Source organism: Chaetodon trifascialis, chromosome 9 (assembly GCF_039877785.1).
Source record: "Chaetodon trifascialis isolate fChaTrf1 chromosome 9, fChaTrf1.hap1, whole genome shotgun sequence".
Taxonomy (NCBI): Eukaryota; Metazoa; Chordata; class Actinopteri; order Chaetodontiformes; family Chaetodontidae; genus Chaetodon; species Chaetodon trifascialis.
In genome coordinates, this window is record NC_092064.1 from 1,404,599 (window position 1) to 1,427,893 (window position 23,295).

At 39.9% G+C, this 23,295-nt stretch overlaps 1 protein-coding gene across 1 annotated transcript in view; it reads left to right on the plus strand.

Annotated features, from left to right (window-relative positions):
- The window catches only part of nlk2 (nemo-like kinase, type 2), a 54,755-nt gene extending 35,899 nt beyond the window's left edge, over positions 1–18,856 (plus strand). The window contains exons 7-11 of the mRNA XM_070970171.1: positions 816–917; positions 7,835–7,921; positions 8,771–8,969; positions 10,015–10,108; positions 14,598–18,856. Coding sequence (XP_070826272.1) covers positions 816–917; positions 7,835–7,921; positions 8,771–8,969; positions 10,015–10,108; positions 14,598–14,652 — 537 coding nt within the window. The 3' untranslated portion in view covers positions 14,653–18,856. The remainder of the gene's footprint in view (positions 1–815; positions 918–7,834; positions 7,922–8,770; positions 8,970–10,014; positions 10,109–14,597) is intronic.
- Positions 18,857–23,295: the final 4,439 nt, after the last annotated feature.

Here is a 23,295-nt window from a genome sequence, read left to right on the forward strand (position 1 = left end):
TAATTGTTAAAAGTAAACAGTATTTTTTTTTTTAAATAAGAAAAAATGTCAGCAGAGTGGTGAGTATGACTCAATGGAATAAGAGCTGTGGAAATAGTCATCATACTGAACTCAACATGACAACCATTAGAGTACAGGTAATTCCACCCTGTTCAGTGTTTTTAACCAGCCTTGTCTGCTCTTTGCCATTATTTGAATAAGGCCTTCTATTTGGGAATTTATAGTAGAATTTAATGAAAATACGAGAAAGGGGGATGCAAAGTACAGATAAGGATGTAACACTTCGGTAGAAATAAATGGTGCCTTACTATCTTAAAAATTGCAAGCAATAGATAAATAAACTATACAGTAAGTACAGTACAAATGTATTGCTATGTCACAGATTTTATGAGAAAACACTATACATAAATTGTATAAAGGGAAATCATACTGCAAATGAAAAAAGCAAGAATAGGAAAAGAGATAGTAAAATGAGTTTTAGGTACTGCATATGATAAGTGTTCATGATAATGGCACTTGTCAATGTCACTAAAGAATAACTCATAGATAGAAAAAAACATTCTTTGTAGAATGCAGCTATGTTGGATGCATGTAAGTGAAGACTGACTAAAGTTTGTTGTACTTTGTATTGTCTTTCTTTAATAACATACTGTATTACTGGTTTGCTCTTTGTTGCTACTCACTGTCATAGATAAAATGAAGGCCTCTCTACTTAAAGACAAATATCTTAGGAGTCCTGACATGCAGAAACAAACCTTAGTATATTACTTGGTTGTCTGTGATGTGTGTGGGCGTTTTTTTTTTTTTTTTTGTAGCTGGATTTAATCACTGATCTGTTGGGGACTCCTTCTATGGAGGCTATGAGAACAGCGTGTGAAGGTGCTCGCGCACACATTCTCAGAGGACCTCACAAACAGGTAAGTAATCTATTTTTAGACAAAACTTTCCCATGTGTCTTTCTGGAAAGACAAAATAATTCTGGGGTTTTCTGTTTTGCTAATAGTATTGGAACTGTTTGCTAGATGGTACTGACTTCTGCTTGCCATCAGTGAAGACCACAATGCACAAGATGACTCCTAAATCTTTGTGTCGTGATAACAGCAGCAGCTGGATAATTAGGGGGAGAGAGACTGACTGGAATAGATAAAAAAAATTAGGTAGGATTGGCATCTTGATAATATTAATGTGTCCTATTATAGAGATAGGCATTGTGCTCCATTTCCCTAAAGATTCTCCTACTTTTTTCACCAGGGGATCATAATTGATTGGGATGATTTTTCCAATGTCTGGGGTTATTTTAATTCCTAAGTAAGTGAATCCTTCTGTGGCGGTAGCAAAATGTGCATAGACCGGTAGACCCTCTCTCTCTTCTTTATTCAACAGTCATAAGGCACTCTTACCGCTGTTGGTTTTTTAACCAGAGAATTTCCCAAAAGTCTCCAGAAGGTGACATAGCACCTTTAGTGAGGTTCCCAGATTTGTCAACAACAGAACAGTATCATCTGTTATGCCTGTGATTTAAGCCGACTGACGAATCACCATGGCCAGAGGTTCGATGTCAAACAAGAATAATAAAGGGAACGGTTGGGTGTATAATAATTGGATCCATTTAAGGTACTTCTCACTAAATCCCAATCTTTTTAAAGTATCAAAACCTCCATTTGATCCTGTCAAAAGCTTTTTCGGCATCTAATGACAGGATTGCATGGTCCGTGGCTTTTTGTTTATAAGACCTACGTGTGTTGTTAAATGCTCGTGTACAAATCCATTTTGGTCGTTGGTGATCAGATTTCGTATGACTTTTTCAATTCGCTTAGCCAGGGCCTTGCATAGTATTTTGGTGTCACATGTCATTAAAGATATGGGACGATAAGATGCTCTTTCTGAGGGAGATTTACCTGGTTTTAACAGAAGAGAAATTGTGGCAGACCTTAATGATGGAGGTAAGATTCCTTTTTCACAGGATTCATTAAACATCTCTAGGAGATGTGGTAGCAGTTTTCCTGAGAATTTCTCATATATTTCTATGGGCAAGCCATCGGGCCCTGGTGCCTTCCCACTGCCCATACTTCTCAAAGCCTGCAATAGTTCTTCAATACATAAACTTTTCTCAATATTAATTTTAGCCTCCTCAGCTAAAGTTGGAAACTGAAGTTGGTCCAGAAACTCATTTTGTTTTTCTGGGATGTCTGGCTATTCAGATTTATACAGTTCTTCTATGTATCATATAAGGCAGTGTTTATTTCAACTGGATCGACCAGATTTTTTTTTTTCCATTTTCTAATTAAATACAGTTAATGGCTCTATGTGTTTGTATCTCTCTAATTAACCATACTAACAGTTTCCCAGCCTTTTCTCCCTGGTCTTAATATGACTGCTTTAACCATAGCAAATTGGAAGCTATCTTCTTGGTGGTTCCAGGATATTACTATTATGGAGTTCTTGTTCCAACTCCCTCACTTTTTGTTTGAGAGTGCACAGTTGTGCATAATATACTTTGGATTTGTACTTAGTGTAGCTTATGATGTGGCCCGTTAAGTATGCCTTGAATGCCTCCCATTTTATTGAAGCACTGGTTTGGTTTGTATTCAGAGAGAAGTATTCGTCTATTTTGCCATCAAGAAATGTTACAAAATCCAGGTACTGCAGCCAACTAGATTGAAAGCTAAATCTAGGTGGTGAGGAGCTCATATTGGGTACTTGCATTGTTAAAGAGATTGGAGCATGGTCCAACAACAGTATACTATCATATCAGCATTTGTCAATTTTTGATAGTAAACTATTAGAGATTAAAAAAATAATCTATTCTAGAGTATGTTTTATACGTATTTGAGAAGCATGAATAGTACTTTTTATTAGGATGGAGGTGTCTCCAAATATCAATTAAATTTGAATCAACAATGAATTTTTTAATAGTCTTTCTGGTTTTCTGATGGGAAGTATCGATGCCAGTAGAACGATCATGTGGTCCAGTACAGAATAAAAATCGCCACCAATTACATATTGACCAGGGAAGGATGGTAAGGAGAGAAAGAGGTTCTGATATAAAGATGGATCATCACCATTAGGAGCATACACACATTAAATTGACCTGGGTAGACACTATGGTACCATTAAGTATAATGTATATCCCTGATGGGTCTATGTACTTGTTTTTTAACCGGAAGGGAATTGATTTATGATTTAGTATCATAACCCCTCTAGTATGAGTAGTGAAGAAAGCCGCATAAACTTGACCTGGTCATCTGTTTTTAAACCCTATCGTTCATTACCAAATGTAATGTAATGTGCCATCAGTCAACTGACAGCTCGTATTACGTCAGTCGACCCTACCCTAACTAACCTAACCAAAAAGTTTGGATGCTGTGTTAAATAGAATGTGATAATTTGCTAATCCTTTTTGAAATATACTAATTTGAAAACAGTACAAAGACAAGATATTGAATGTTTAACCTCATCAACTTTTTGATGATTTGATTTGACAATTGATTTTTGTAAATATATGCTTTGTCTGAAATTGATGCTAACAACATGTTTCAAACATGTGGGCATAATAATAATAATTTTTGAGGTCCTCAAAAGACACCTGTTTGGAACATTCCATAGGTAAACAGGTTAGTTGGGAACAAGTGATTTTATCATGATTGGGCATAAGAGGGGAATCCTTAAAAGGCTTAGTTGTTCACAAGCAAGGATAGGGTGAGGTTCACCATCTTTTGAAACGCATTATTCACTAGCATGTGAAACACATGGGCTTGAGAACTTGTGCACCACAAGGTCCTTAGCAATCTGCTCTTGGTTCAACTTTTTTGGCTGGCTATTTTCAGTTCATACCTATGTCCCACTTTAACCGGTCCTCTCAGCCTCTCTGTTCCACAATGACTAGTCCACACAGCCTCTTTGTCCCACAAATGCTCTCAGCTTCTCTGCCCCACTGTGCTCCTCAGAGTTTTCAAATACTTTGAGCCAAATGAGGTTCTTCAGTCACAGCTGTGACAGAAATTGTCAGAGACAGCAGAAAATCCTCACATATCTCACTGAAGGAAGAAATTCCTCAGCAATCTCAAAAATGTTGCTGGAAGATCCACCATGAGCATTTTAGCATTTAGCCTACGTCAGTGTGAACCCCCAGCAGACTACACCATAGAACAAAGCAGAGGCCACAACAGAGTCATAGAAGGTCTTCAGGAGTACCCCCTGCACCCCAAAAGACCTCAGCCTCCTGAGCAGATAGAGTCTGCTCTGTCCTTTTTTGTAAAGTGCAATGGTGTTATGAGTCCAGTCCAGTTTGTTGTTCAGATGAACACCCAGGTACTTATAAGATGTCACCATCTCAATGTCCCTTGCCTGGGTGTTCACTGGTGATGGGGGAGAATGTGGACGCCGACGGAAGTCCACAACCAGCTCCTTGATTTTATCCGCATTGATCAGCAGGTGGTTCTGCTGACACCAGTCCACAAAGTCCTGAATGAGTCCTCTGTATGACCTATTGTCCCCATCTGTGATGAGGCTGACAATGGCAGAGTCATCAGAGAACTTCTGCAGGTGGCAGGTGGGTGACAGGTGGGAAAAGTCAGCCGTATAGAGGGTGAAGAGGAACGGTGCCAGCACCGTTCCCTGGGGGGCCCCACACTGCAGAGGACAGTCCCTGACCCACAGTCCCGTGTCCTCACATACTGCGGGCGGTTGGAGAGGTAATCCACTATCCAGCATGTGAGGTGTTGGTCCACTCCTGAAAGCTCCAGCTTGTTTCTCAGGATGGCTGGCCTGATGGTGTTGAAAGCACTGCTGAGGTCCAGGAAAAGGATCCGAACAGAGCTCCCAGGTGACTCCACGTGAGACAGGGCTCGATGGAGGAGGAGGATGAGGGCATCGTCCACTCCGATGCCAGACTGGTACGCGAACTGCAGCGGGTCCATGGACGAGCTCACCAGGGGGCACAGGTGGGCAAGGACCAGCCGCTCCAAGGCCTTCATGAGGTGTGATGGCAGTGCCACCGGCCTGTAGCAGCTAGGGTCCTTGGGATGTGGGGTCTTTGGCACAGGTACCACACAGGACGTCTTCCAGAGTCGCGGCACCCTTCCCAGCCTCAGACTCGGGTTGAACAAATGTCCAATGATCCCGCTCAGCTGGTCAGAGCAGGATCTGAGGAGTCTGGGACTGAGGCCATCTGGTCCTGCACCCTTCCTGGTCTTTAACCTCCTCAGCTGATTTTTCACCTGGAGAGGTGTGAGAGACAAGTTGGAGCAGGGGGGCTGAGTGTCTTGTGATGTGGATGAGGGGCTGGGAGGGGCAGTGGGGGGGTGGCGTTGGTGGCGGTGAGCTGAATACTGTGGTGGGGGGGGTCAGTGGGGTGCTTGGGCAGAGTGCTGGCAGATCAAGGGAGGGCTGCTGCAGTGCTGGTACAGCTGGGGGAGGGGCAGATGTTTCCTCAAACCTGCAGAAGTAGCTGTTCAGCTCATCTGCCCACTCTGAATCCCCAGCTGCCTGGGAGTTTGGCTTCTGGTGGCCTGAAATGGTTTTCAGGCCTCTCCAGACTCCCCTGGTGTTGTTCTCCTGCAGCTGTTCCTCCATTCTCCTCCTGTATCTGTCCTTCCCCTCCCTTACTTTCCTCCTGAGCTCCCTCTGAACAGTTTTCAGCTCCTCTTTGTTTCCTGACTTGAAGGCCCTCTTCTTCTCCTTAAAAGAGCCTTAATGTCAGGATTAATCCAGGGTTTGTTGTTAGAGTGACACCGTACAGTCCTGGTGGGTACAGTGTTCTCCACACAAAAGTTTATGTAGTCCGTAATGTTGTCTGTCAAACTGTCAATGTCCTCCTCATGAGAGTCACAGAATATATCCCACACGGTTGTCTCGAAGCAGTCCTTCAGAGCCTCTTCAGCCTCGTCAGACCACCTCTTCACTGTGCGGGACACAGCTGGTTGCCTGTTGACAAGGGGCTTGTAGACAGGCAGGAGATGAACCAGGTTGTGATCAGCTCTTCCCAGAGGAGGGAGGGGTGATGATTCGTATGCCTCCTTGGTGTTGGCATAGAATAAGTCCAGTGTTTTATTGTCTCTGGTGGCACATGTGACATACTGGATGAAATTGGGCAGAGTGGAGGACAGAGAGGCATGATTAAAATCCCCAGAGATCAGTAAGAGGGCCTGTGGTTTCTGAGTCTGCAGCCTGCTGATCACGGTGTTGATGACGTCACAGGCTGCGTCGGCGTTAGCAGAGGGGGGAATATACACAGCCACCACTATGGTGTGTAAGAACTCCCGCGGCAGATAATATGGCCTCAGACTAACAGCCAACAGTTCAATGTCCGGGCAGCACTGCTGCTCTTTGATAGTGATATGCCTGGAGTTACACCATCTATCGTTCACAAACACTGCCAGCCCTCCTCCTTTCCTCTTACCGCCCGAACGAGTGAAAATCCATCCAGCGCCACAGTCGCGTCCGTGTGCTGCATTCCCAGCCAAGTCTCCATGAGCAGTAGCAAACTGCACCGCCGCTAATCCTGCTCATGTTGCGTCAGCGCTGCCAGCTCATCCATCTTGTTGGAAAGAGATCTTACGTTTCCCATGGAACGTTTCCCGCGGCACCCTCGCGTCCTCCTCCTTAGCTCGCGGGGGACATCAGGTCGCTCCTCCGGCCGCACAGCTGTGTTACGCAGGCCCAGCAGCTGATCCCTACTGTAAACAATGGGAGCCATTGTCTCTCACGGACCCACAGACGCGGAGAAAGTTGTAGAAGTGGCAACGAAGTAGCGCCAGAGTTACTGTTTAGCGTCTCTGATGTGCCAGATATTTACAAACACGTAAAACTAAAAGAATAAGCAAGACGCACAGAAAAACAGAAAAAGATAAGAAAAAACTCCTAAGAGTTAAGCGAGCTACTGTAAAAGGCTGCCACTCGTACGGCGCCAGAACCGGTGGCAGAATCCCACAGGAATCACGTGACCCACAGAATTCCTGAAAAAATGTCAGCCTTGAACACTGATTGTGATCTGATTATAGCTTAAGAATCACCACACAAGTCTTGATTATTGACTTGATTGTGATGTGAAGTTTTTATGGCTGATACAGGCTGTGGATGTGTAATATGACATTGACGATTGTTTGAACGGCCAAATGGTATGTTGCTGCAAATGTTGCTGCCACAAGGATTTGTGGGATGGCCATATCTCCTTTCCTTTTGTTAAGGATGGTACAGTGTATCCAGTACTAAAGGAGATAAGAAAAGAAGGATTGAATCACCTTTCCTTTGCATTTAGAGAATTCAAAGGACTTACGATGGCTGCCACTAAGATACTTCAGGATCATTTCACTCCATTAGAGCCCCACCTCTAATGGCAGCCCGAGTCTCATTCCCTTCTTTGACTACATCCCCCGAGTCACATCTACGCTTTTTTGGTGAAACCACAAAAGACATCTTTCACAAAGAGTATGAGCTAATGCCTATGGTGAGAAGGTACAGGTTACTAGTCTGTTAGTTGAATGGGTATAAATTTAATTCCATAATCAATCAATCCAACTACACAGTAAAAGATGAGGCCTGTATGTTTTTGGGGAAGGAGGTTTCAGCTCTTGTGACCAATAAAGTGGTGTAGGGCATTTTTGCATCTCTATGTAGGCCATCTATCCAATATCTTTGTAGGGCATCTGTGCAATACTTTGGTATGGGACATTGTGCAATATTCCCAGTGTGTATATAGATCTGGGTGTGATACTATAGTTTGATTTTAAATGTGTCAAAATTCGAAAACAGTTATATGTAAAAAGAGGTTTTAAATTTGTTTAAAGTGTGAATTGGAGGATGGTTGATGTTGTGATGTTTGTTTTGTCTGCAGCCATCTCTTCCTGTTCTGTATACACTGTCAAGTCAAGCAACCCATGAAGCTGTCCACCTCCTCTGCAGGATGCTGGTGTTTGATCCGGTGAGTCATTCTGTTATACATAGTTTTGTATTATGTTTTGATAATGAATGAAACCCATTCAGTGAGTCACTGAAGTATAATTATGGATATGTACTGCAAAGCAAAACAGAGGAGACACATTTAAGACCATTTTGGACGAAATTACATTACAGGGGATGGCAGGGAATTAAATATTGAACAATTTAACTCATTTTTCCCACTTGGCATTTTAACCATGTTGAAATTACAGACTGTGAGGTGGAATCTGGAGCTATGCGGGATAATAGTTAGGAAGGTAAAAAGAAAAATAGGTTGCATCTCACCCCACCCCATGTAAATTCCACCAATTCTTCAAGAAGCATCTGAAACATCAGATCAAGAGCAGAGATCATTGACACAGATGACAAATACCTAGTCATTGCCATTGCAAGAGTTGTGGATCACCTCAATTATTTTTGTATTATGCCTCAGTAGTTGAAAAAAGTTTCTATTTTTTTGTTTTGTTGGTATCTTTTGTACATGAGTTTGTATGTACATGAGTGTGTTTGTGGGTACGTGTACATACATGCATGCATATGTGGGTGTGCATGCATGGATGCATGTGTGTCGGTGTCCGGGCGTACATTCATGCATGCATGTGCACAGGTATCTATGTGTGTACTTATGTATATGTAGCCTATGCGGAAGTATGTTCTTAAGTGTCCAGTAAGCCCATGAGGGGTGGGCACCGTTAGGTGTAGGACACTTTGTGAATAAAATCAAATCAAAATCAAATCAATCTATTTCATTTCTTTTAACATGTATTCTGTGGCTAAGCTGAATGTAAAATTGAGTTGTGTTAATCACATACAACTTTTTTGTTTTCTCCAGTCAAAGAGGATTTCGGCAAAGGATGCCCTGGCTCACCCTTACCTGGACGAGGGCAGACTTCGCTACCACACATGCATGTGCAAATGCTGCTACACCACATCCTCTGGCCGTGTTTACACCAGTGATTTTGAGCCTGTCACTAATCCTAAATTTGACGATGGCTTTGAGAAGAACCTGAGTTCTGTGAGACAGGTCAAAGGTAAGTTTATCTGCTGAGCTGAGATACTTTTAGTTTTTATGTTTGCTGAATTAAAGGGCATTTTAACACTGGCAAGCACATTTTGAGAAGAGCAATTGTTGGCCCTCATGATTCTTTCAGTAACAACAAAATTTAGGCTTCTTACTGCTAAACAGCACAACCTGTGGGCCTGTAGAATATTCAATCAAATGCACTTTTGCTTTTTGTGAATGTTCAGTGACATGAGGAGAAACCAGCAGAGTACCACTATAGCACTAGCAGACACTAGCATCGACCATTTCTTTGACTGTGTCTGGATAGGAAGAATTTTCAAATACAAAATTTAGACAAATGTGCCAAGTTGACTCTTGGAAATTCTTGGAGATGAAAATAAAAACACTTAATAGAGCACATCCAAAGTGTTGGACCTGACATATAATAACACTGGTGTTTTCATCTATTGAGTCAACCTGGTGCAATTTGGCAGGAGCCCAACTAAGACCTCTAAATTGTGGCTACTGTCTCATGCACTTGAAGATGCCCAGTGGAGTTGTCTTGTTGAGAAACAAAAGTTATGCTGACATTCAGGGCCAGATTTACTGTCCACTGCTTTTCAGCCATCCTGCCCCAAACACATAGAGTGCTTATCATACAGATGTAGCAGGCTGGAATCACAGTCTGTGTGTCAGCTCTCTCCCCATTGCATATGCAAGTAGAGGGGAAAAACATATCAAATATAGGCTTGTATTCTAAATGAAGCAATTTGGCACTCACTTTGGCAATTACTAATGAACACAAAGTCTGATTAGTGTAAAAAAACAAAAACAAAAACAAATAGTGGACGGATGATGTGGTTCATGTTCATCAAGGTTGAATTTGTGCATAACTGTCAGTGAACTGTAAATGCATTTTTCATCAACACAATCACATGCTGCTCTCTCTCTCTTTCTGTCTCTCTCTTTTTCTCTCTGTCTATGACTGTGATTTTAGGTTAGAGTAAGTAGAAAATCAAATGAAGAATTTGTTTCCTAAGTGTTCTCTGCTTGTCTGTGTTTTTCCTTCACAGAGATCATCCATCAGTTCATCTTGGAACAGCAAAAGGGGAGTCGAGTGCCACTCTGCATTAACCCTCAATCAGCTGCTTTCAAAAGCTTTATCAGGTAGGAGGTTCTTTAATACACAGTATTACATTTAGTCTTAAAACTAAAGATTCTGTATGCGTTGATCATGAAAGAAACAATATTTTAATCAGACAGCTTTCGTGTTTTAATTTTACCTTTTTATCAGGGGTGTATCGAATGTCATCTTTTTACAGTCAAAGCTTTAACTGAAGCTTTCGAATGCAGCTTTGAATGTCTGCCTCACATTTTATGACCTCCTCACCTTAAAAAAAAAAAATAATAAAATTCTTATGTTATTTGCAATTTTTATTCACCACAAACAGCCAGAATACTGTACATTAGCCATAAGCTGCAGCTGCTTAGTTTTTCTTTAAGGTTATGGTATTATGTCACGGTACAAAAATAAAAGCAGTACAATATAAAAAAAATATTATACCTCTTCTCACTCTATTAGCGATGTAAGAGAACATATCTTAAGAGAGAAAGAAAGATCAAAATGGAAATGAGGTATAGGCCCACATGTGTTTTGGAAGGAGTAGCCTGCCCCAGAATGTAGGTTAATTGGTAAATGTAATGTGATTTATTCTCAGACTTAGACAAAGGGTAGGGTTAGGCATCTCAACAGCATTTTTTTGGCAGAAAACCCAAAGCATAATCATGTAAGTACAACAATCAGTGTACCACAGGGCGTGTCGATCAAGTACATTTACACATGGCAGCAACATAAAAATGGCAAAAGTTACATGTTCTAAATTTTAAATTGTATTGATCTGTCCCTGAGCTTTAGTTGTGCAGAAAATCCAGATATGTACTGGCCCTCACAGCAGTGTGAAGTAAATGAGTAGCACACACATATAAAGGTTTCTAGTTGTACTTGTGGGCACATATCTATCTAGTTAACCCACTCGGTCTCAACTTCCCCAGATGGGGGAAGACGAAGACTTTTTGTGTTGGTTCTTGCAGCCAACAACAGAGAAATTGGCATGCGTGACTCATAATGTTGCCATCCACATCTTCTGTGTTATTCTGGGGAAAACAGTACTGTATGTAAGTCCAGTTCTGATAGTATTTGCATAGCCCTCTACCTACGTTATCACAGTCACAGTAGAATAAATGATTTTAATATGCTGAAACATTTATCACAGTAATGCAGGTATTGTAAAATCCATGTCGTGACAGAATGTGACACTGACAAACTGGTTTACCACCCAGCCTTAGAATGTCTGTGCATGTTTGTTTTCAGTTCAGCCTCTGTCTGAACTCAACACTCACAAGACTCCAGGACACCAGATACTCTCTGTACATTCATGAAGTGAAGCACATTTCCAGTAAACAGTTAACGATGAGAAAATTACTGCACCTTTTGGCACCTCTGTAACTCAGTGCTGCAGACAGGTTGATGTGAAGATAAATCCACTTAAGAATAAACTCTGAGCCCTCCTCCTGCTGGTAAATGGCTCTGGATCAGAGCAGAATCCTGAGTGACTCTGGGTATTTATTCCTACACAAGCTCCTGGCTTCCCGAGCTCTCTCCTCCAGAACTCCCCAGTGTTCAGTAACTGTCTGCTGGCATCTGTCCCCCCACTCAGCCCAGTCCTCCCCATACAACATCTTGTGATATGTATGATACACATTTGAACGTTTATTTAGAATTCATATGTCAACATTATGAATGAAGCTTCAAAGCTTCAAACTATTTAGTACTGCACTACTTTTTATGGAGCTAGGCTAGCAGTTTCTCAGGTTCCAGTTGTTGTGCTAAGCTAGGCTAAACCCTTTGCACTTATGTTACATTGATAATAGTGTTATCTGCATACGGATAAGATCCCTAGATTGTAGAGAGCTCTTTTGAAAGTCTTTGTAATACTGCTGCTACAAGTTTTTCTGCTTCCTAGCTACAGTTATCATCATTAATGGTTGTTACAATCAGAGTATTTAAAATGTGTTTAAAGTGTTTCAAATTCCCCACATGTAAAAGTGTAATAGTCTCCTAACTGCAGTACCTGATGGTTTTAAACTTCAAGGTAACTCAATTCTGATAATAATTCTGAGAAACGCACAGTCTAGTGGGTATATTAAGAGAATCAGAATCTGCTTTGTTGGCCGATTTTTTTATGAAAGTATTTGTGTTGTGTAGACAAAGAATTTGACTCTTGAAAAGAAGTTGCTCTCAATATCAGGAAAAATGGAAATAAACATAAAAGTCTATTATCTCCATACAAGTAGGTGACAAAATAGGTGTATATACACGTGTGTGTGTGTGTGTGTGTGTGTGTGTGTGTGTGTGTGTGTGTGTGTGTGTGTGTGTGTGTATACACAGTGCTTAACAAATTTATTAGACCACCTGTCATAAAAACGGGCAAACAAAAAACTTCTACTAAATAGTCCCTTTTCACATAATAACCAAAAAACTTAATATTTTGTATTTGTCTCCCTTGGCCTTGGTAACAGCTTGCATTCTTGCTGGCATTGTTTTCATGTGCGTTTCGACAGTCTCTTTTGTTACTGAGCTCCAATTAGTTTCTAGCTGTTCCCACAGACTTGCTTTAGATGAAACTTTTTTGCGATCAATCCTTGAATCTACTAAATTCCAAATTTGTTCAATAGGATTCACTCTGGACTTGGCCAGTCCATCAGTTCCAGTAGCTTTGAAATATGCTTGGGGTCATTGTCTTGTTGGTATATGAACCCACGCCCAATCAGATTCAGTCCAGAAGGGATTCCATGATCAGGGCTGTCGCAGGGGGGTGCGAGGCCCTGCTCTTTGACATGGATGCACAATTGCACATAAACAGTCACACGGACACGACTATTCTAGTTCTTCTGCACGCATAATCCCGCTGCAATACGTTTTTATCAAGTAGAATAATACAGCATAATCATACACATAGTCTCAGCTATGACTTTTTGCTATTTATTATCAAAGTTGAAAAAAATCAACTGTGCAACGAGTGGCTTTACATCAAGTCAGCTGTTTACTTTTGGCATCTTGACATTTTAAAGAAGTAGGTTAGGACACTTCATTCATAATATACGTTCATTTTCATTACAACTGTACACAACATATTTACTGCACTGTAACTCTAACAAATAAGATGGACTCACCATGCATAAATTACGCAGAAGCTGATCATGTCAGAGCCACCGTTACTGAAAAAGTCAACAGGATCCTGAGCGCAATCTCACAGTTAGGGAAAGTTCCTTCAATCCCTTTGAGGTATCCAAGTGTTTTAAGTGCTGTAGTTGTTCCCTTTGGGATTATCTCTGGAAGTATCCTCATCTCTGTGAAGAGATCCGGTGCATCCTGAGATTCGGACATGCTCAGACGTTCAGTGAGGCCTAATGACATAGCGACAATGAAAAACCCGCTTAATTTGTTGGATTTGTCCAGCGTTTGTGCTCCCTGGCAAATCTGAGGCACTTCTGGATGTTTGCAGGCCTCAAAAATGGCTTCTCAGCAGCTATTCTTCCCTTTAAGCCTTGTTCCGTCAGTTGTCTGCTTATGGTCATTCTGGAGACTTTCTCAGACTCTGATCTAGAAGCATTCATCTCTGCCTGAAGATCAGCAGTGGTTTTCCTTCTATCTCTAGTACTTAAAATCTTGAGGTGTCTGACACCTGCTTCAGTTAACTTTCGTTTCCTGCCTCTTCCTTGGCGCATTTTGTAAGTACCAGTCTCGGCAATTGAATCCAAAGCATACTTGACCACACTGTGAGAACACTTTATGTCTTTCCCTATTTGCCTCAGAGACCAGCATCATGAAGTGCTTTAATGCATGCTCTTTCATTTTCAATGAGCTCTCGCTGTTTTACCATTTTGAACAGGAATGAGGAATTTCAAACTGAATTCACCTTTTTATACCCAAATTTGAGCGGGCTCACTGGGCTTCTCTGAGAAGTTAACCAAGCATAACATTCAACCACTAAAACTAATTTTTCTGTTTAATAATTTTTCTCAGGAATGCAAGTAAATGACTATAATTTGACATATTAATCAAGAAATAATAATGTGCTTTACTATTTTTTCATTTTTTTTGTAAATCAGTAAATTTGAAAATTCACGGATAACAATAATAATTATATTTTAGCATTAAAAATATCATTTCGGTTAAAGTGCTTCTACATATTGGTGTATTAACCAGTACAGAAAAATAGAAAATGATTTTGGTAATTACCGGTGCTGTTAATTTAGGGCAGCTGTGGCATAAACCTGACTTTGGGTGATGGTCTAATAAATTTGTTAAGCACTGTATGTGTGTGTGTGTATGTGTGTATAGATGCATACGTGTGTATGTATGTATGTGTGTGTGTGTGTGTGTGTGTATGTGTGTACATAGAGTGGGTTATTACGTGTAGTATAAGCATGTATACATGTATATACAACATAAAGCATAAACATCTTTTTAACAGTTGTGGAAACAAAGTAACTAACCACAGCCCCTTTAACCAAGTAGCAAATGTTTATAGCTGATAGAGACCTTAACAAGATAATACTAACATCACCCACTTTTTGGCCTCCTTTTGAACAGTTCCACAGTGGCTCAGCCCTCTGAAATGCCTCCATCTCCGCTGGTGTGGGAATAGCTGCTGTTGTGTGTCATCATCTTTCCCAACTGACAAGCTGCTAAACTGGGAACAAGAATGTGTCTCAACATCTTCTGTCATCTACGTAGCATTTCACTGGAGAGCAGGACTCAATGGTCTGCTGTGTGTATGCTGAAACATGAAACAAATGAAGAGAAACCCACTGATAATTTCTTTATGGGGTGTATGGGGGTTTGGTTTGGAAATGAATGAGACAAATCCTCTCTAGACCAAATCAGGATGTTTTAAACAAACCCATCTGGTCACTTCCAGGAAGATAAGGTTGATAGTTATTGCATCATAATGAAGTACATTTTGTTTTGCTATATATATTAATACAAATTTGAAAATAGATGTCTTTGTAAAATATTTTGTAATCACATCAATTTCCCATACAATCTGGCCACTATGCATTATTGCACCAACCTACACCTCTGCATTGGTAAATTAAATCCAACTTTCTTATTCAGACAATCGATTGTATTTGTGTTGGTAGACAGTGTTTTTACAAATGATTTTATAAGAACATGCTCTTGAGCACATTGGCATTTTAACATATTAAAAATAAATTACTGCAGGCATGTTTCCCTGTATCTCCCTATGTTCCCCCCCTGTAGATTTGGCCATCGTTTTTACTTATGTGACAATTTTTTTGCCAAAGCTCAGGTGACTCATGTATAAATGATGCAAGGTTTGGGATTTAGAAAATGGTAGCTGTCTGCCCATGTTCCACATTATGCTTAGTCATGTGTCGGGATGGTCAGACACTTCAGGTCACATTGTAAGGGTTCAGTCCTGTTCCAAGTGTTCCCTCCTCTCCCAGAAGCAACAATGATTGAATGATGAACAATATAATAATGTCATGTATAATGTGCATAATTAATTTGGACCTGTACTTGTGTTGGTGTCAGCACATTGACATGCAAAAAACACATACCCACTTAATACTTTACCTGCCATTTCATCTCACCGTTTCATAGTTTGTCATCATTCATGGCGATATCTTTCCATGCAGAATGCACATCTAATCAGTTCATAGTTGGCAAAGCTTCCATCATTTACTTATATGCCCACAACACTTTTGTGAATTTTCATGGCTAAATATAATGGAAGTGAATTAAATTCATTCATTTAATCAAGCTAGATTGCAGCCTTGGACTTCAACTATTTCTGGTTGTTGTCAAAGAAGGCAAGAATAAAGAGAAATCTACAAACGTTTTAAATGTGTTTTACATATACGTATACTTCACATGAATAGTAAATACATGTATCTGCTATTTTATGGGCGATTTCAGTGATGACTATGCAAACATTTATACATGAGGCTCCACAATATTAATAATTAAGTTGAACCTGCCCCAATATGTAAATCTTTCTTGGTCAGTCGTTTTGGAAAAGGGCAGGCTTTCCCTAAAAAGGCCAGTAACACCCCTATTTCTGTTGAATGAATAATGTTCTGTTTTGGTTTTTAGATGACTAGTGTTTTGTTGTTGAGATTGTTCAGTCAAGTGAAGGTTTAAATGCTCACTTGCATGTTACAAATGCTATCCTTAAACTATGCCCTGCTCTCAAACAGGATGACACCTTATCTGACTCGTGAAAGCCCATTTTCTGTACCGACGAAGGGAAAAGGAGCAGAACAGGAAATTCTCCAGTGCTACACTGCCCCCTCCTTTGACCAACCACAGCTCTTCTACTGTAATATTCAGTTCAGTACTGGTGCATGGGTGAACAGTCCTGTCAACCTAACTGAATAGTCATTGTTTTTTGTGGATGTGGAAAAACGATTGGAACACAATACACTTGAAACTGCATTTAACTGAAAGTGTAGTGTTACCTAAGAATAATTCAGTTTTTCACAATCTGGGTCTTGTTTTTTGTAGCATTGGCCATTGTTCCTGTTATTCATGAGAAATTTTACTCAACAGTTTGATTGAAGGATGTCATGCTGTCCACTGGTCATTAGAGGCATTTATTTACCACATAACTGCCATGTATCTGCTTTGAGTTGGGCAGTGGACCTTTGTTGCATGTTTTACCTCTCTTTCTCCCTATACTTCCTTTCTGGTTCTCAACTGTGACACAGTCTTATAGTAGCATTCATAGAGCAACCTCATGAGCCATCAGGCACGCTTTGACAAGTCCATACTTTAGTTATTGTATCCAAACCACTTAGTTGGATGGAAACAGAAAGGAAATTATTCAATTTATTTCCCAAACTGTCTCTGGAAATTACCAATTGAGTCTTTCAGAGCTACTTCTTACTTTTACCTGATGTGCTTACTCCACCCTGAGGTGGAGTAGATTCTCTGTTGTCAGTAGATATGTTATTTTAACATATCTGAAATATGTTTGTCTGTCGTTCTTTTGAAGTGACTGTAAGTGTACTCATTTTGTTTGGTCAGTTGGTTTTAAAGCTGAACTCACAAGTGACAGGCATGATGGCCAGCACTATGAGAATCAGACCCAGAGTGTGAAGAAATCCTTTGAAATACTATAGAACCTTAAAAAAATAATGTGAGGTCTGCTCTGCTTATTCTTTGGACTATAAAGACAAATAAAAATTGCCATCATGCTATGAATAGAATCTCAAAATTAAAGGAAAATGTACCATGGTAATGAGGCAATTAAACCAGCAGTATCATTTTGTTAGGATGTTCATTCTTTGTTCTGTCTACTTGAATGTATCATTAGATACTATTGGCTGACTTTTTCGTCAGGGATTACATTCAAGCAGCTCACCATAGGACAGAAACAAGTAGCATGTGAATGGTGTATGAAATGATGGCATGGTCTTATCAGTATGTTTTTTTTTTCTGACTGGAATCCAGTGCTAAAATGTGCCCCGCTCCTCTTCATACATGTACACTGTCTCCAGAAGAAAGAGCTTTGAAGTAAATTATTTAATATATTTTTAGAATTGTTTTCTATTCCTGTTTTTGTGTCCTATGGCATGCATTCTTGTCACACCTCAAAGTATGATTATGTATATATGTTAAATAGAAAGGTAAATCTACACACAACCTAAAAACAATACCACTGTATAGAAATTGTATTAGCCTGCACATTTCTAAGGCTGTGAAGTTAATTTTATTTTTAAAACTTGCATACAAATGTATATATTTTCTTGATTTTTACCCTGCAACTAGGATCTGTAGAGGACAACAAATCCTGTAATAATTCACAGTCATAAGTGTATCTTGTGTGTACAGCCGAGTTGTAGATATATGGAAGGAGAAGCCTTTCTTTGTTATTGTTGTTAATTATTTCATCACAGCAGCACTGTGTGACTATGTATATAAAGGATTCACCATGTTGGTCTCTACCTCTTGAGCTCAGTAACTTGGCTTTGTTTACCCCCATGTTCTTCTGATTTCATGTGGGGTAGAATTGAAAACACTTGAATGTCTATTCAAGCTTTTATACTGAAATGATAAAAGTGCACCTCCCTCCACCTCTCTGCAGACATTTCCTTGCACTATCCGTGTGCAAAGCATTAACCTGAAATTTTGAATCATCAGATGTTTGTATTATAAAATCCTACCAATAGCCAAGGGTTCCCTGACTGTTAGTCATTTTTCACTCTTTGATAAGACAGAATCTTATGGGGAGGCAGAATCACTACTTACACAGTGGCTGTGTTCAAAGTTCAGTATCAAGGACTCAATTTTATACAAAGTTAACTTTTGACATACTTTTTTTCCCTTTTCTTTTGACTTATTTTCAGGCTATTAAGAAATAGACCAGTGTTTCATTTGTATTTTTTTCAGGCCGTACTATATATGATTGGGCTTCAGTAGCATTTAATCAGATAAGTGTATCCACTAATTAAATCTGAATCCTTTCTGAATTGAGTTTAGATTTACCTTTCAATAAGTAACTCAAGTTCTAAAATTATACTTAAATTTGTAATCACCTGTTTTTGCTGATATGTGAAATTGTTTGCTAATAAAAAAAGAGCAAGGAGAGATTAAATTTCATTAAGAGGTTTGTTTCATTAGTGGATCCTGATATTTCCAAACCAGATCTGATTTGGAACCAGCTATCAGAGTTTAGCCCCAGTATTATATACAATATATTTCTTAATGTTTGTTTGTAGAGTTCTGATTGGCTGCAGGGTGGCTAAAAATAGAACAACACAAGCAAATGAAGAAAGAAAGAAAGAAAGAAAAAAAAAAACTCCACCATTTTACAACACATAGCAGCATTCAAAAAAACAACAACAAAAAAACAAAACAAAAAAGCAAGCACAAGCAATCTAAAGAACACATCTAAAGAAAACATGGCAGAAAGAAACACTGCAAATACAGAAAACACTTGTCTGACAAATCTAACAGAACAGAACATAACACAACAGAAATTTCCATGTGACACTCAAAAACAAATACATCAACTATTCAGTGATGTCTGAACACGAGTGAAAATGTTTAATTTTTAACATTTTCATTACCTGATTCTAAACATTAGCTGTAGACCTAGCATGAAGCCTTATTCACATTAATGTGGAAAAACAGCCTTTGCTCCTGTGTCCTACATACTGTGTATTATTTTGTATGTGGTGTGTTGCAACGATCCTGATGTGATGTATACACTGTGCAAAGTTCAAAATAATTTAATTATGACTTGAGTTGCATCTTTGTGAATGCAGTCCATGTCCAAAGGCTACTACTGTGATTAAATATAGAAGAGATATTAATATGGACTGTCAGATGGACCTAGGAAAGTGTCTTCTTAAAATTTGCCTTGAAACATTTGTATTGTAAAAAGTTGTAATGGCACTGAAACAATTATTAGGAAAGGTTCCAGTGAAATATAAAACACAGACATAAAAAATGATTTTATTTTTTATTTTAATAGCAAGTCTGACTCCATAACAATGCCAAAACTTAAAGTCACTGTTCTGCCTCCATATTTTCCTAGTGTAGCTATACAACAGCATATTATGATCACATTGAGACAAAACTGATAATGTTTGGCTGAAATATTAGTTTTCAGATTCAGTCCTGCACGGAGCATAATGGCAGCAGAAGCCTTTTAATAATTAATATTATGTTCATCTATTTTTAGTGCCCCCTGCAAAAGTCATTGATGTTGTAACTAAGTTATTTTGTTGTGTACGATCTGAAAATGTTTCTCATTTGCTTGTGTTTCTTTATGCCACCTGTAAATGGTCAAATTGGTGAATGTCTTTTTTTGTTGTTTTATTTGTTGTTTGCTGTTTTTTTCATTTGATGCATATGCTGTCAAATTTTAAAGGTATTTTCCTTTCTTCTCGTGTTTTCTTAGGTTTCAGTGCATTGAGTTCTCTCAGCCACTGTAATATTGCCCAAACACATGAAATTACCTGGAAGTAACACCAGTTCTATGAGTACATAGGTAGCTCTCTGCCAGACTATGCTATTGATTTTCCCAGATGAGGTTTATAATTTGTTTTCTGTCACATGACCATAGTTTTACATGGATAATCTACTCCAACCCATTATGAAAAATAACTGTACAGTAGCACTGTTAGCCCTCTTTCATCAAATTAGCTCTACTCCTTGAACCAGTGCGGTTTACGATTCTAGGAACCTTGGTGGAATCTAGCAGACCAGGCCCCCATTTCCACCACATTTGAGCCATTGTAATCAAGGATGTGTCATGAAAAAAGGTTATTATACAATGCACAACAGAAGTAAATGGTGGAAACAAGATGGTGGATTGCATTGATGATGTGAGAGCTTTTGTTCTGTTATTACAGATATTTGTTTTTATCCAAAAAACAAGGACCAACTATTACTGACAAGAAGATGTAGAAGACTGTTACATGGCAGATTAATGGTCTCCTCTCTTTCCAATCCATAGAATATGACATGCCCATGTTATCATGGTTTGCACATCAGGTCATGGGAAGACTGTTATGTTTGGTTCCAGCTTGGAATAATTTTTTCCAGTTCCAAATCAATTTATTTTTGATTGAAATGCTTCAAACTGTTCACAATTAGGTGCACAAACCAGAGTCTGTACCATGCTGGTGGAAATAGCGTGTTATTTATACTTACCCATTCAATGGGGACTATTTGATAAAAGTAGATAATAGAAATGAGACATGCTGGTGGGTGTCTATTGGAAACTGAATGGGAATTTTCTCAGGAATGAACAGCTAGCCGTGGTACAAGCACTGGCTATGGGCTCTATTTTCGTCCCCGCCACTGGCGGGGTGCAGGGTGCGCACCCCACGCAGTGATATTTTTGTGCAGCGCAGGCAGGCACGCAGCACTCTTGGTATTTTGGTAAACCGAGGCGCACAGAGGTACGCCATGATGGGCGTTGTGGCGCAGTAGGGGGAGGTGTCGGCATAATCAGCCGACCGATTTGGATTTTCAGTCCATTTTGATCCACGCCGGTGACACAAAAGTGCACTGAAAGCTCTCACCCCAGACTTGGTCAACTCTGTGCACCAGGAGCGCACTGCTGGGCAAGTGGTTTTTGGTAAACCGGCGGAGTCGTGCGCCCACGTCATTAATACCTCACAGGCAGGTTTCCACAGTGTCTGGCATTTCACGGCGATCAATAATTAGCAACAGCCACGATTCAATGCAACCATCTGAGTCAGCACGTACAGTCAGACATAAATTTGTATATTTTGATCAGCATCTCATCTGACCACATCGCAAGCGCATTCAGCACGCATAATGGTCACTCAACCTGACTGAATGTACACAGGTGAAACAGGGATACAAACTAATCAACTTCGCTGTGCCAACCAGAAACAGCCGTGGCATCCTGACTGCTTCTATCTCAGAGCACTTGAGAGACAGAGGGACACAGACACACAGAAAAACGTAAGTGATGATCGTTGTCCGCTATTACCCACGTCATTTCATTCCAAATACAAATGTTATCATTGTAATGCTTAACGTTATCTACAAAGATGGAGTACATCATTGCTTTGAGGAGGAGGAGGAGGAGGAGGCCAGATTTACCATCTAAGGACCTCATATTTAGACGTGGGTGACGTCAGTCTTCTCCTGGGAGAAGTTTGGGCGTTGACACTTTCCTGTACAGGCTCAGTAATCCTCGAAACTTGCCATGCGCCTCGCTAGCGGCATTTTTAAAGGTGAGGCCAGGAGCTGGTGTGATTGGTGAAGATTGGACTCGGCTGTGTCAAATTCACTCCATGCCTTCTCCCCTCCCTCCTTCTGAGTTGCACCGCTGGGTGGGACTGAGATGAGAATGGGGAGTAGTTGCGCCGGCAGCGCAGTGCACGAAAATACCAAAGTCTGTGCCACCACACCCCATCGGCGAAGCGGACCTGTCTTTGCGCTGTGCCTCCGCTGCGCCGGTGTCGGAATCGAAAATAGAACCCTATATGTAGATATGGTAGTTTCCTATATGTTTTATTTTGTGTTGGAATGAAGTACTTGAATCAAATGACTCTGATTATGGAAAATTGTAGAGTCATAACCGACAAATTTATGTGAGAAACTAACTACAGCTCAGTAGCTACTGAACTATTTGGATTCATACAATTTGTTGTCCTAAACAATGTTTGTATATTTGATGTTTTAATCAGATGCACTGTAATTTGAACAAGACTTGCCGTAATACAGTACATAGATGTATCTATTAAACTCTGCAAGCACTGTAACTCAAAGTTAAGTACTAATAATCCAGTTGGCATTTGTCATTTAAGAAAGTGTGAGGTCTACCCAAAAGGTTCCATCCCGAAAATAATGGTGAAAACATTAAATGTGACATTTAAAGAATACCAAACCTTGTTGTCGCTACTTCTAGCTCAGATTTCAAAAACTGAAGACAACCTCAGATAATATGACCACACTTCATGAGAACTTTGGTTCAGAATTTTGCATTTGCTTCAGGACACAAAAGGCAGACTTAATACCATACTTTCCATAATGACAGACTTGTCTCCCCCAACACACACACATTTTTTTACACCCCACATGGGTATGTATGAGTAATTTACATTTACACATATAAATGAGAGAAGACAGACTATAGATCATGTCTGCTGCAAAATAAATAAATCCATATGAATGAATGAATGATGAACTACCAGACACAGTATGTACCCATTTTAGTTGCATTCATACCATAATACCCAAAATATACGGACCATAACAGACTGGTGTTTATCATTGACAAAAGAAGAGACAAAACAATATACAGTTGGAGGACAGCACCAAAACAGGGGTTATGGTATCTGATTTTAAAAAAATAAACAATGTATAAAGAGTAACACAACTTAATCTCCAAGTGTCTCACCTCAGTCTGCTATTAAGTCATTTGCTTCTTTAAACCTGATTTCTTTGTCTTCCTCAGTCTGTTGATAGCTTCTGTCATTCATGCTCTGTTCCTTCATCCGTCACAAGAAAGCTTCACTTGTTCTCTCTGACACCTGAAAAACACAAAAAATGGTATTTCAGTCATAATGACTGTGTGTTCCTCTGTTGAGGACAATGCAGAATATTCAAACAGCACTGGATTGAATTAAACATTTTTCTGGATTGTCTGGAAAGCTTTGCTAGGGTTGGGCTTAGCAGGAAAATGGCGATAGTGCTTGGGAATAGGCCTAACAAAGCATCTTGAGCCCAACCCACAGGGTTTGCCACAAATATCAAAAACATCTACTTCAAAACC